Consider the following 15,724-nt stretch of genomic DNA (forward strand, 5'->3'; position numbering starts at 1 on the left):
AACTTTTAAATTTAAGGGAGGTGGTTTCCAATGGTAGTGCATAAAGCTCATTATTCAGCAAGTGTTTATACACATTTGTGGTTAAAAGAGAAAGTGCCAAAAGAAAGCCCAAGAGAATCAGGTACAATCAAACCACAGCCCAACCATCCAAACCAAAGATACTAAAGTTTACTTTCCATTGGCTGTGGTCAGGTCACACATTAATTTTGCATCCCATCAGGCCTCTAAAGTAAACAGTCAGTGAGGAACCTTGAGGCACTTCAGCACCCTCTGGTGGAAGTTTTAATATTTCTTTGTTAAAATGCTTGGCCAACATTTTCCTTTCACGTATTTGAAGGAGATCATTCTAATGGCAGATTGCTAAATTAGTTTGTAATTTTAGGTCTAGGTTCATTATTGTCATGTGTACTGAGGTACAGCGGAAAACTTTATTCTGCGTGCTATCCAATTAGATTAGATAACACTTTAAGGGCCCATATTCGCTCCCTACTCTTTTGCACTTAATATACTTGTAGAATTTCTTTGGTTTCTCCTTTACTTTATCTGCCAAAGCTATCTTATCCCCTTTTACCCTCCTGGTGTATCTCTTAAGTGTATTATTCGCCCAAGATGTCAGTTAAATAGTAGCTAGGGTCCGTCACCGTGCCCGTCGGAAACCAGCACCCGTGTCGCTAATGTTTTCAACGATGATGAATGAATGAATAGGGTATTTAACGAAATTGCTCAGCTAATCAGAGTAAGACAGAACAGAAATGGGTCTTTCAGTCCAACATGTCCAAGCCTTCCATTTTATTCACACACATCCATAACCCACATTGATATTCTTCTGTGCCTCGCTTTCAAGTGCCTGTTTAAATGTCACTGAAATGTTATACTCATCTGTGATACCAGCACCGTGTCTTCATCACGCAACAAGTTCCTAAAAATCAACCACGGGTAAAACTTGTTCACCTTACCGCCATGTTCTCTTGTTTTAGATGGCCCTGCCTTTGGTTTAAAAACCTCTATGTATGTACCTCCATCAGGTTAACCCCTTCTCCATGCTCCAGGAAATATCACTCAGTTTATCCAATCTCCCCGTAACTAAAGTCCTTCAATCCACTTGAGCACAAACAAAAGCACAAAACACATCTTTTCCATTGTCTATGTGACTCTTAACTACACACAATACTTTAAGTGAGGTATAACCAGTGTCGGTCGAGTTTATCATATGCATAAGTACTGTGAAGTGAAGTTCCAGCATAACATCTTAATCTTTACATTCTATACGCTGACCTACAAAGGCAAGCATGCCATATGTCTTCTTCACCACCTGTGTTGCCACTCTCAGGTACTCTGAGCTGAACCCCAGACTCTTTAAATCAACATTCCTCTGTACTTTATTGCCAAAATGCATCACCTCCTACTTGTCAGGACTATATTCGATCCACCACAGCTCTGCTTTCCACCTAACTTTTATCCTGCTGTTGCCTTAGACAATTTTCCCTGCTATCCACAACGCCACCAACGTTGTGTTATATTTCCAACATTCACATCCAAGTCTATATCATAAACAAGATGTCCTAGCACCAATGTCTGTGGTATGCCACTAGTCAGCCATGCAGCACAGAAACATGACGTTTAGCCCGACTCGTCATGCCGACCAAGATACCCCATCTATGCTAGTCCCATCTACCCTCTTTTGGCCCATATCCCTCTAAGCCATTCCTATCCATGTAACTATCCAAATGTTGTTTAAATGTTGCGATATTACCTGCTTCACCTACCCCCTCTGGCAGCATGTTCCATATACCCACAACCTCTGAAAAGGTTGCCCCTCAGGTTCCTATTAAATCTTTCTCATACCTTAAACCTGTGTCCTCTTTCTGATATCCCGACTCCAGATAAAAGACTCACCCTATCTATTCCCCTTGTGATTTTACACAGCTCTAAAATCTCCCACAGCCTCCTGCATTCCAAGGAATAAAGACCTAGCATGCTCAACCTCTCCCTGGAGCTCAGGCCTAGTCCTGATGACATTCTTGGCTGCACTCTTTCCAGATTAACAACATTCTTCCTATAGCAGGATGGCCAAAACTGAACACAATACTCTGCATGTGACCTCACTAACATGTTGTACAACTGTAACATAACATCCCAACATCTATACCCAATAACCTGATTGACTAAGGCCAAGGTATCGAAAGACTTCTTGACCACCCGATCTACCTGCCAAGCACTTTCAAGGAACCATGTAACAGCACGCCAAGATCCCTCTGCTACACAATGCTCCACAGGGCCCTGCCATTCACTGTGAAAGCCCTGCCCTGGTTTGACTTCCAAAATTCTAACATTTCTAACTTCATTGCACCAAACTGCATCAGGCATTCCTCACTCCAATCGCTCAGCTGGATGAAGATCATGCCTTAATTATTGAAAATTGTCTTCACTATCTATGATATCACCCACTTTTGCGTCATCTGCAAAATTACTTATCATGCATTGTACATTCTCATCCACTGGTCCATTGGTCACAGACTTGCAACCAGAAAAGTATTCATCCTCACCCTTACCACCTAATACAAGCCAATTTTGGATCCAATTAGCCAGCTCGTCTTCTATTAGTATGCGAGATATTATTAAATGCCCTAGCAACATCCATATATAGCATTACTGTTCTGCCTTCAATCTTCTTAGTTACTGCCTTTAAAAAAGTATTTTCCCCACACAAAGCCATACTGACTATCCCTGATCAGCCCCTAGGTTTCCTTATGTACACTATCCTATCCTTGGGATTTTCTCCATTAATTTCCCCACCACTGAGCCAAGGCTCACTGACCTGTTGTCATCAGTCTTCTCCCTACTGCCCTAATTAAATAAAGGTATATCATTAGCTATTTGACATGTCATTTAATTTTTGAAAGGCATCAGATTTTGCCTCTTATGTTTGCCTCCATCTTGATGACTTGATCAAAACAATCTGGGAACTGCATTCACCCAAGCAACAGGTTATTAGTAATAATATTCTGAAAATTAAGCATTAAGTGAAGACCAACACAAATAACCTCAATATCCATAATATCCTTACATACATGCCAACATTTAATCCGCTGTGTATACATTTCTCCTAATATAACCCTCTGGCTCTTCACATAACAAAAACTCTTTCTACTACTTATACAGTATTTAACAACTTTCATTTCCATTACCCTGAAAGCAGAGTTAACCTTTCTTGTGCAGCTTCCTAATCAACATTCCATAATTCAGGCCAACTGATTTTTAAGTTGAATTAGAAGAATTAGCAGGTGCCTTTACTTTAGAAGAAAATTGGGATTTGTATTTTAGTGATCCAATGAAGTAGAAGATGGTTGAGAAAGATAATAAACAATATAGAATCACAAGCAAACAAAGTAATATGTAGATGCAAGGAACTGCCGATGTTGTAGTACTCGTACCATTACATTTCAGCGATATCTCTCTAATGAGTGAGAAAATAATGGTCCACAGGGCCCTGCCATTCACTGTGAATTCACTGCATCCAATTATAAGAAATTGCATAAGCACCCCAATAAGAAACAATGTAAGACAAAAGTAAGCCTTGGTTATTTTTTGGATTGGGGTGGAGAGATCAGAAGATTAAAATAAGAAATAAATTTCAGTTCATCGATAGTCACTCAAAACCATTTTGACTGTCCTCTCATGGAGGACGCCAATGCGTGACTTTGTTTAACGTGGGGAGACTGATGCACAGACAGCCACCACGCGATCCTTGACAGATCTGGGTCAGAATCCAGTGGCATGGAATCCAAGACAACCGGGGACCCTTTTCTACTGCAGCCTTCATCCGCCTTCCCAGCCGTTGTGACACTCCACTAAAGTCAGCCATCATCCTTCGCCTGTTCCACTGTTGGGGTCTTGGTTGGATTGCTCTGTCAGAGACCTCCCCCTCGACCGTACCGCCACGAGTGACCCTACCAGGAGCATAGCTCCAGACAGCATCGCTCCCAGGATTTCAGGACCACACAAGCTTCTCCAACACAACAAGGTGAAACAAAGCTTTCCACTGTTCCACTGACAATAAACTAAAATAAACTGTGGCAGATCAAAGCAAACAATGGTGTGAATGGAGGAAAATAACCAAGAGAATAAACTACATGACAGTTTAACAACATTCAAGAGAACATAGATATTTTGGATGTGTGCAAATACAACTATATTTGCATTGTTATATTTAGAGAGAGAGAGGGTTTTCTCTCACCACAAAGCAAGCACGTGTTCTGCCCATGTTCTGTGAAATAGAGAACTGACTCAAAGGTAAAAATACAAGACTGTTCGACAAATAGACAGAGCTTTCCGCAACAGAGATACATGTCAGCGCAATTAATTAAAAGGAGTTATGTAAAATGTTCAGGGTTGTTGACTGAAAAATACTGGAATTTGAGACCGAACTATAGTACACCTACAGTTCAAGAGTAATACAATGATCTTATTGAATGCCGCTCAAGGGGCCACTTGGCCTGCCTTTACTATTTCTTAGATTCTTCATGATAATCAAAATAAATGCCTTGTGAACATCACTTTACACTGTACACGTTGCTACAAATATTAAAAATATGCCACTATAAAAGTTACTCGGCTGTCGACATTAGCAAGATATTCAACACTGCCAGTTACTGCACTATCAACCTACACATTGTCAACACACTAATGGAAAGAGTCTATACATGCTGCTTGAACACAATCAAGCAACGTGTCTTTAACAACAACCTTGTCAAGTGTTCACCTTGGGTTCCAATGGTACAATTCCACTGTCGTCATCGTTACAGCCTCCTTCCAAACATGAACACAGGAAATGTATACTCGAGGTGAAGTGAAAGTGATTAACCTCAAGACAAAGTCAGTCCTTGAGGTTATGGAGCATTTGACAAAATGTAGAACCAAGGAACCAGAGCATGGCTTAAGTGCGTATTACCAGGGGAAAATAACTCTCAAATGACAAGTTTATTTAAAATTGCTATGGATCAATCATTTGAAATGCTGAGACCCTGGCAAAGGTGGTCATTAGAGCATGTCAGCCCCTCTATCTTCAGCAGCAATGACCTTCATTTCAACACAAGGTCAAACACAAAGCTATTTGTTGATGAATGGAGCCAAATAATTAAACCAATATCAACTTAGAACAGCACAGGAACTTCAGCCCACAATATTTGTACCAGACAAGATGCCAAATTAAACTGATCCCATCTGCCTATGTGATCCATATCCCTCCATTGCCTGCATATTCATCTCTGGAGAAAAGGAATAGGCGATGTTTCAGGTCGACACCCTTCTCCAGAGATGCTGCCTGACCCGCTGAGTTACTCCAACATTTTGTGTCTATCTTTGGTATAAACCATCATCTGCAGCTCCATGCTACACATCCTGCATATTCATGTTGCCTATCAAAAAGCCTCTTAAACCACAATCATATCTACTTCCTCCACCACCATCCTTGACAGCATGGTCTAGGCACCTACAAATGCGGTAGTGTCATAGCGGTAAAGTCTCTGCCTAACAGTGCCAGGGACACGGGTTTAATCCTGACTACAGGTAGTGTCTGTGGAGGGTTTGTTTGTTCTCCCTGTGCCACGTGGTTTTCCTCCAGGTGTTCTGGTTTCCTCCCATATTACAAAGATGTGTAGGCTTGTAGGTCAATTGGCTTCTGTAAATTGTTCCTATTGTGTAGGACAGACTCAGCGTACGGGTGATCGCTGGTCAGCGTGGACTCAGTGGGCCGAAAGGCCCGTTTCAACGCTGTATCTAAATTAAACCTGTGTTAAACATTGGTCCAAGCCCTTCCTTTAAACTTTATCCCTTGCACTTTAAAGCTATGCCATCTAGTATTTGACATTTCCACCCTGGACAAAAAGGGTTTGAACATCTCCCCAATCTATAACCCTCATAATAGGTATGTTACAAAACTTACCTTCAGCGGCGCTGCAATTCTGCCATTGGCCGTGTGCGCGATTTTGGTGCGTTTGAGGGGGGGGGGGGGGCGGGGTTAAAACAGGGTTTTTTCCTGACCTGGTCCTGAATTATATTTGTTGGAGTGCAAGATGTTGCTAAAGAATCGTTCCTACGGCCGTTCTGTGTGTTTTTACAAAAAATTCACCCGACAAATTAATCGCTGGAATGATTTTAAAATCAGCTTCTGAAGCCGTCAATACCGACAACTGGGACGAATTTTATGGAGGACCAGGTAAAAGAAAGTAGTTTATTTTTATGTATAAAAGTGTTTCTTAAGATGTATTTAATTCACATTTTAAGTTGCGAAACGGTGATTTTTTCCCCCCGAAGAACCGGCAGTGCTGCAGATATGGGGGTATAAATTCACCGCATCCTGAACGTTCCAAATGGTCCTGTTCCAGAAAATCCCACTCGCAAGCCGATTTAAATGGCCATTAATTTACAGGTATTAAACATTAAATTCCTTCCATTTGGCCGATAAACCGATGACAGTGAGATTTAAAAATTATGTTATATTCTGAATTCTTGTGTGAATGTTATTTGGACACTTAGGTTATTTAAAAATGTTAATCTATTCTTAAGAAATTGATAGATGTTTAGATCTAGTAATTGAATTTTGTAATTAGCTACAATTAGGTAACTAACTAATTATATCCTTTAATTTCAAGTCATCTAAGTAAGAATGTTTCATATTTGTTTCAGAATGCTTCAATCTATAATAACTGAAAATTTCTTTCAGTTCTCTTAAATTTTAAGAAAGTTATCGGCTTTTAAATGTTCTCGATCATAGCTTTTGTGTTAAGTCAATGAAAAAGCAATAGGGAACAAGATGCCAATTTCCAAGTACGAAAATGGCCATAACCTTTTTAATACTGAAGATATGAAAGTGAATTAGGTGTCAAATTAAACTTATTTTTATGCTTTATCTGATGGGATAAATTAAAGACTTGATTTTTAAAATATCAAAATTTTGTAACATTGCTACTCATAATTTTAAACACTTGTATCGACTCTCTCCTTAGCTTCTGACTCCCCAGACAAAACAAACCAAGTATGTCCAACCTCTCCTCATAGCTAGTGCCCTCTAATCCAGGCAGGAATCTGGCAAACCTCTTCTGCACCCACACTAAAGCCTCCTCATCCTTCCTGCATTGGGGTGACCAAAAATATACATAATACCGCAAAAGCAGTCCAACAAAAGTTTTATAAAGCTGCAGTGAAACAATCTTAAGCATCCCAGCAGACTTAATTATATTATATCGTAATTATATTAAATCTCCACCACCAATATCCTGGAAATTATCAATTAAAAAGTAGAGGACTTTTCACCAAAATGTTCAAGCAGCTAAATCAAAAATGTAAATTGCAGTAAGTCACCCTCAACTCGCCATCTGAAATGCAATGACACACAGACGCTGTTCTTATGTAGAAACATTGGAAAAATAAGAGGATTTGGCTCGATGAGCACATTCTACCATTCAATATGATCATGGATGACCACGTTTTTTAAACATGAAATTCCCCAATCTCTTCTCATATTTCTTGATACATTGTGTCCAAGTCTATTTCACAAAATATATTGAGCAAGTTTGCTCCACCGTGTTTCTGAGAGAAATGATTTCTCATCTATCTCTTGCATTTTCATCCCACTGCTGATGGCAGACTGACCTATCTGTGGTTCTGAGATTTCAATCTCCTTCCTTTTTAAATGGAGAATTACATTTGCTGCCCTACAGTCTGCATGAACCATTTCATAACCCACTTCATGACCCACCATTTCCATGGCCATCTCTTTCAGTGCTCTGGTTGCAGATTATTAACCCCTGAGCATTCATCAGCTTTCAGTCCCATTCATTTTCCAAGCACACTTTTAAAAACTGAAAATTAATTTATTTCAACCTTTTTATCAGATTATTGGTACACTTCCATGGTTATTTACATCATCTCTTTACGAACCAAAGTATTTGTCTGCATGCTCTGTTATAATTTCCCCAATTCTGATTGTGAAGGACTTACATTTATCTTATTAATTTTAGATATTTGTAGAAATGTTTACAGTCTGCTTATGTTCCTTGCAATCTTATTCTGATAATCTATTTTCAAATGTCAGCAATCACTTGGTCTTTTTGCAGTTCTAATGGCTCAGAATCCTCTGGCTGGCAACTACATCTGGCTGCACTGCATCACCTTCTACTTCTAATACCATGCCCAATTTATTTTATTACCCATTCTTCAGTTGCTTTTCCTTTTGAGTTGTTGTGCTGGGAAGGAACATAACTATTGCAACCCTATGTTAATTCCTCAAATGTTAGCCATTGCCTCTACCAATGAACCTCTCCCATCTCTACTAGCCATTCTACTCCTCACTTCCTCGGCTTTCCATTTAGATTTAGAATCTAAGCTGCTGTTTGAATTCCATCACTTTCTATCTTAATGGTCTATGATAATTCTTTCACAAATTACACGGTACAGAAAAATCATAAAATCAGTACACACCACAGAAAGAGGCCAATTAGTTCCTTGTGTGCATGTCAGCTCATATTTCATACTTCATCATTGCACCAAAAATATGTCCCTCAACATCATAATTACTAAAGATAGAAAAAATGCTTCAGTAACTCAGCAGATCAGGCAGCATCTCTGGAGAAGTGGATAGGTGATGTTTCGGGTCAGGATTCTTCAGCCTGAATATAGCGGAGGGGGAATGGGTGATGAACTGGAAGTCCAGGACAAATCAGGGCTGGCAAAAGATTACCTCAAGCAGCATGGTTCCGATAGGCCAAATGTTGACCTGGAACTGTGTGATCCCAAGAGGAATATATTGTTGTGGAATTGGTTTACTGACAGTGGAAGGGGAGGGGTGGGGGGGGGGGGGGGGGGGGGGGGGGGGGAGAAAGAGGTTCATGGATAAGCTACTTAAAATTAGAAAATTCAGCGTTCACACCACAGGGTTGTCAGCTACCCAAGCAAAATAAGAGTTGCTGTCCCTCCAATTTGCATATGGCCTCACCCTGGCAATGGAGGCGGCCCAGGACTGAAAGAACAGTATGGGAATGGGAAGGGGAGTTAAAATGGTTAGCAAATGAGATCCAGTAGGCCATGGCAGACCGAGCAGAAGTGTTCAGCGACATGGTCGCCGAGTCTACACTTAGTCTCTCTGATGTACAGGAACCTACATCGGGAGCACTGGTTAATTTTCAACCGGTTAATATTAATCACTAACCTGATATGTACGGTATTCATCATTGCCTATCAATGCTTCCCACTCGTTGCTATTTCTTACCTCAAACAAAATTGATGTTAACTCCATGTCATGATCAGCCCAGTCAAAGCAATTTCTTATCACTGCTCTGGTATCCCTTATCAATGGCAATGCAGACACAACTTTTGTTTCGGCCTGTTCTTCCTAAATATCAAACTTTCTGTTCCCTGCAGCCTTATTTCCACGATCAAAATTAGATCAGTACCATTTATTTTAATTTGTACGATTAATTTGCTAATTGCAAATGTTGCAAACATTTAAATATTGCACCTTTAGATTTGCCACTTTAACATTTTACTGAATTGCGCAAGAATACAGAACACCTTTCTCATGGCTATTGACACAAGATCAGAAGGAAAATATTCATATGAACATACCACCTTCATCCCTGCTCGAACTGAAAGTGTAATGTTTTAAAAGACAAATAGTGCATTGTACCTGGTAAAAAAACTGGCAAGTGTACCAAATTTTTTGTATTTGGTCTCGTGTTCTGAAGAACCATCTGCTTGCATGGAAGTGTCTCTGAAAGAATTTAGACTGATGTCAGTGAACTGTGCCTCATCAGTTTCCAGATTTACAATTGCACTGGAATCACTGGTCACCAGACTATCTAAAATATCCTCATTGCTTACAGACAGAGTTGTGGATAGTTCAGTACTCAGGCTTGAAATACTGCTTACAGATATCTCATCAGCTTTGTTTACTCCTCTGGCAGATGGACTGTACAGCTTCACATTATCATAACCAGAGCGAGGGAACGTTGAGGATTTTCGTAATGCACTGTCGGTCTCCAGTCGTATAGCCGGCGAGCACACACCAGGTGGGAGACTACCTGAACCTTGTCCATGTTTGTCGTGTGAATATCCAGCACACCGGGATGAGTCAACATTGTTTGTTCTGACGTTTAACACACCACAATGGATGGGTTCTGGATTTCCAACTTCGAGCGTGGGAATACCAGAGTCTTCAGAATTAAGGCTATTACTGTCTTCATATCTGGAACAGTGCAAATTGTGCTTGTATGTTGGAACGGACAAAGACCACATTGTTTTCACTTCACAGTTTTGAAAATTTACAACTTCACAACTGTCAACACACTGCCCAGCAGGAGTCATGACGTTGGTCCATACAATGTCCTCCAATATCTTAGGTGTGCTGCTTTGTGTACCTAAAAAAAAAGAAAATAACACTGAATGTTGGATATCGAACAAAAATCAGAGAACTAAAAACTATCGTACAATGTTAACAAACACTTAAATTGTAGAAACACCTTTTCATACCAAATTGAGAAAGCATGACCACTGCACAAAAACCATTAAGTCATGCTGTTAATCTAAACAATCATTGTCATTCTTATTCCGGAAAATAAATGAGTCTGGGTTTGAACCAAATAATTTCAACAAAATGAAAGTTTTTTTTGCTTCCAATGACAACTAACAACATTAAGCACAAAAGCTTTAGAAAGTTATTACGATTGATGCATTAAGAGAAAAAACAAGTGGAGCGTATTAACTCAGACTATTGAGACAACATTATCAGGCATTATCAAAATAAGACCATGTCTAGCAAGTTGAAAAAGTCCCAACGTAGTTGTCGGTATGAAAATCATACATTTTAAGGGAAGGTGATAAGAAATCAGTGCAAAAACAAATGAAATTAATTCAAAATGTCTTCTTCCCAGATTACTACCAATATTACATAAATTGTAGTAACTTTGAGATTAACATGCAAACAAAGAACCCCAAATCGTTGCTTGTGGTATTTTTCATTTACAAAAGCTCCCTGTGGAGTACAGTAGTAGAGCATTGATGTGGCAGATGGAGTACAGTGATAGAGCATTGGTGTGGCAGATCCCCAGCCGTTAAATTGGGAATTTCATTCACAGTACTGAACCTAACACAGCAATTGCATTGCCATTGCTACAGATCCAAAGAGTTGGCTGCCAGGAACAAAAGCAAGTTTCAGTTAATTTATACTATTAAAATTGTTTTGGCTTATTTAAATGTATGTCTGTACGTTTTTAAATGGAATCAAGGGGTATGGGGAGAAGGCAGGAAGGGGTTACTGATTGAGGATGATCAGCCATGATCACATTGAATGGCAGTGCTGGCTCAAAGGGCCAAATGGCCTACTCCTGCACCGATTGTCTATGTATCTAAGTGCATTTTATTGTTTTAATGTCAAAGTTAATTTTCAGGTGGTTTAGTTTTGATGCATCACTGGAAGACATTCATATCTACAAACTTTTACCATTGCAGAGCAGCACAATTCAGGATCAAGCCAGCAAGGGATCCACTGAAATTAATAATGGGGGTTGCGTATCGGCAAGTGGTAAACAGTGGTGGATCCCAACTTGTAGGCAATTCTTGGCAGACTAATTAGAACCACGTTTTGCACGTGGCTAAGCCACAGCCAATGAGAAATGCTGAATATGGATTGTCAGCAGAAAGATGTGCAAGAAGGAATTGCAGATTTTGGTTTAAACCAAAGATAGACACTAAAAGCTGGAGTAACTGAGCACAGCATCTCTGGAGAGAAGGAATTGGTGGCATTTCAGGTCGAGACCCTTCCTCAGTAGAAAGATGTTCTGTTTGCTCATCTTGACGATGATAATGTACTAAAAGCATCCTTATGCAAATAATTCATCTTAAATATTGATTCCAAATATAATGAACGTCAGTTTATGAGAAACATGACGAGCCATTTGAATTTGTTTTACTCTTTTTAAAGTCACTAACCGTTTTCACTACTCCAAACTCCCTCTTTTGCTGTACAATACTCTAGATCTTGATTGCAAAGTACTTCCTCTATTTCTGTATCAATGAGGAACTTTGCCCCATGACTGTTATTTCCTTCCTTCCTGTTGAATTTGTACAAGAGTCTGATGACCTACTGTTGACATTGAATGGCATTAATATCCTTGGAGAATACCACTGACCTGAACTAAAGTAGACAAGCCACCTAAATACAGTGGTTGCAAGAGCAGGCCATAGGATGGGTATCTTTGCCAAGTGACTTCTCTCCTAACAACCCAAAGCCTTTCAGCAAGGCACATCAGCAGCATGGTGTTATTCTCTCCACTTATCTTGGATGAGTGCAGCTCAAACATTATTCAAAAAGTTTAATATTCTCCAAGGTAAAAAATTCCCTTGGGTCCCCATCAAGCACCCTAAACGACATTCCTTCCACCTTCAGTGCATTGTGACTGCAGCACGCACCATTTACAAAATGCATTGCAGTCATGAGCCAAAGTTACTTGGACCACATCTCCCCAAATTTTGATCATGATCAAGAGCAGCAGATGCAGGGGAAGACCACCACCTGCAGGTCCCCCTTAAAATCACACACTCTCCTGACTTGGAAATATGTCACCAGTCCTTAATCGCTGCTGGACCCGAAGCAGGAACCAACTTCTCCCAACACGAGTAGGAAGGAACTGCAGATGTTGGTTTAAACCAAAGATGGACACAAAAAGCTGGAGTAACTCAGCAGGACAGGCAGCATCTCTGGAGAGAAGGAATGGGTGAAGTTTCGGGTCTCGACCCTTCTTCAAGAGTCTCCACCCGAAACATCACCCATTCCTTCTCTCCAGAGATGCTGCCGGTCCCTCTGAGTTACTCCAGCTTTTTGTGTATCTTCTCCCAACATGAGATTTCCTTCACAAGAAGGTCTGCGGTGGTTCAAGGCAGTAGCTCACCACCACTTTCTCAATGGCAATTAGAAATACGTGCGCAAGAGGATGAATTGCATGATTGCAGCTATTATCCAGCATGGAACTAGTGGGCCTGTCCCACTTAGGCGATTTTTTAGGCAACCACAGGCCACTAGTTTGTCGCCACATGTTCGCCGGGAGTAGTCTCCTCAGTCGCACAAAAAGTCGTAGCTTCTTTCTGGTCGCCGCTAAATTTTCAACATGTTGGAAATTTTTTGCTGACCGTGGGTTTGGCGCCAATGAGAGTAGCTTGACCTCCTGGCGTAGGTGCTGCAGTAGGTTGTCGCCAGGATGACGTAGGTTGTCGCCGTTTTTTTGGCGACCTGCTACGACTATGACAGTCGCCGGCAGTTGCCCCAATAAAATAAAAATTGAAGGAAAAAATAAAAAAATAAAAAATCGTCGTGGGATAGGCCCATAAAGATCCTAATGGCTTCTTTCTAAGTTGTAATGAAACAAATGCATGCCAAGTCAGTAAAGCCCAGGTCCTCTAGGTGAATAAATAACAGGTTCGATAGGGATCACGTGGCCTCAAGTTTTAAAGGCCATGACTGAGCTGAGTTGAAGTATATAGAAATATATGCTATTAATTAATTGGACATGGAGATAATCTCCGTGAAGAAAGGAATTCCTTCATTGGACAAGTCATCTGGTTCCAACAGCAGTCACAAACGAATGTTCACAAATTAGTTCTGTGAACTCCCTACATAGATATTTAACATTTTGTCTGTCAGGATGTGCGACATGGGATAGAAACATAGAAACATAGAAAATAGGTGCAGGAGTAGGCCATTCGGCCTTTCGAGCCTGCACCGCCATTCAATATGATCATGGCTGATCATCCAACTCAGTATCCTGTACCTGCCTTCTATCCATACCCCCTGATCCCATTAGCCACAAGGGCCACATCCAACTCCCTCTTAAATATAGCCAATGAACTAGCCTCAACTACCATCTGTGGCAGAGAATTCCATAAATGTGTGATAAATGTTTTTCTCATCTCGGTCTTAAAAGACCTCCCCTTATCCTTAAACTGTGACCCCGTGTTCTGGACTTCCCCAACATCGGGAATAATCTTCCTGCATCTAGTCTGTCCAACCCCTTAAGAATTTTGTACATTTCTATAAGAACAGGGGTCACAGTTTAAGGATAAGGGGGAAATCTTTTAGGACCGAGATGAGGAAAACATTTTTGGTGAATCTCTGGAATTCTCTGCCACAGAAGGTAGTTGAGGCCAGTTCATTGGCTATATTTAAGAGGGAGTTAGATGTGGCCCTTGTGGCTAAAGGAATCAGGGGGTATGGGGAGAAGGCAGGTACAGGATACTGAGTTGGATGATCAGCCATGATCATATTGAATGGCGGTGCAGGCTCGAAGGGCCGAATGGCCTACTCCTGCACCTATTTTCTATGTTTCTATGTTTCCCCCTCAATCTTCTAAATTCTAGCGAGTACAAGCCGAGTCTATCCAGTCTTTCTTCATATGAAAGTTCTGCCACCCCAGGAATCAGTCTGGTGAACCTTCTCTGTATTCCCTCTATGGCAAGAATGTCTTTCCTCAGATTAGGAGACCAAAACTGTACACAATACTCCAGGTGTGGTCTCGCCAAGGCCCTGTACAACTGCAGTAGAACCTCCCTGCTCCTATGCTCAAATCTTTTTGCTATGAATGCTAACAGACCATTCGCTTTCTTCACTGCCTGCTGCACCTGCTTGTCTATTTTCAATGACTGGTGTACCATGACACCCAGGTCTCGTTGCATCTCCCCTTTTCCTAATCGGCCACCATTCAGATAATAGTCTACTTACCTGTTCTTGCCACCAAAGTGGATAACCTCACATTTATCCACATTATACTGCATCTGCCATGCATTTGCCCACTCACCCAACCTATCCAAGTCACCCTGCAGCCTCCCAGCATCCTCCTCACAGCTAACATGACCCCCAGCTTCATGTCATCCACAAACTAGCATTCAATTCCCTCGTCCAAATCATTAATATATATTGTAAATAGCTGGGGTCCCAGCACTGAGCCTTGCGGTACCCCACTAGTCACTGCCCGCCATTGTGAAAAGGACCCGCTTACTCCTACTCTTTGCTTCCTGTCTGCCAGCCAGTTCTCTATCCACATCAATACTGAACCCCCAATACCGTCTGCTTTAAGTTTGCATACTAATCTCTTATGTGGGACCTTGTCAAAAGCCTTCTGAAAGTCCAGATATAACACATCCACTGGTTCTCCCTTATCCACTCTACTAGTTACATCCTCGAAAAATTCTATAAGATTCGTCAGACATGATTTACCTTTCATAAATCCATGCTGACTTTATCCAATGATTTCACCACTTTCCAAATGTGCTGCTATCCCATCTTTAATAACTGACTAGCATTTTCCCCACTACTGATGTTAGATTAACTGGTCTAATTCCCAGTTTTCTCTCTCCCTCCCTTTTTAAAAAGTGGGGTTACATTAGCTACCTTCCAATCCTCAGGAACTACTCCAGAATCTAAAGAGTTTTGAAACTCTCTATTATCACTAACGCATCCACTATTTCTGGGGCTATTTCCTTAAGTACTCTGGGATGCAGCCCATCTGGCCCTGGGGATTTATCGGCCTTTAATCCATTAAATTTACCTAACACCACTTCCCGACTAACCTGGATTTCACTCAGTTCCTCCATCTCAATGACCCTGGTCCCCTGCTATTTCCAGCAGATTATTTATGTCTTCCTTAGCGAATACAGAACCAAAGTAGTTATTCAATTG

At 40.9% G+C, this 15,724-nt stretch overlaps 1 protein-coding gene across 1 annotated transcript in view; it reads right to left on the reverse strand.

The window, feature by feature from the left end:
* tbc1d14 (TBC1 domain family member 14) overlaps positions 1-15,724 on the reverse strand; it is a 106,572-nt gene that overhangs the window by 83,843 nt on the left and 7,005 nt on the right. Inside the window, exon 2 of the mRNA XM_033020855.1 lies at positions 9,686-10,415. Within this exon, the coding sequence (XP_032876746.1) occupies positions 9,686-10,415 (730 nt within the window). The remainder of the gene's footprint in view (positions 1-9,685; positions 10,416-15,724) is intronic.

This window comes from Amblyraja radiata, chromosome 1 (genome assembly GCF_010909765.2).
Source record: "Amblyraja radiata isolate CabotCenter1 chromosome 1, sAmbRad1.1.pri, whole genome shotgun sequence".
Taxonomy (NCBI): Eukaryota; Metazoa; Chordata; class Chondrichthyes; order Rajiformes; family Rajidae; genus Amblyraja; species Amblyraja radiata.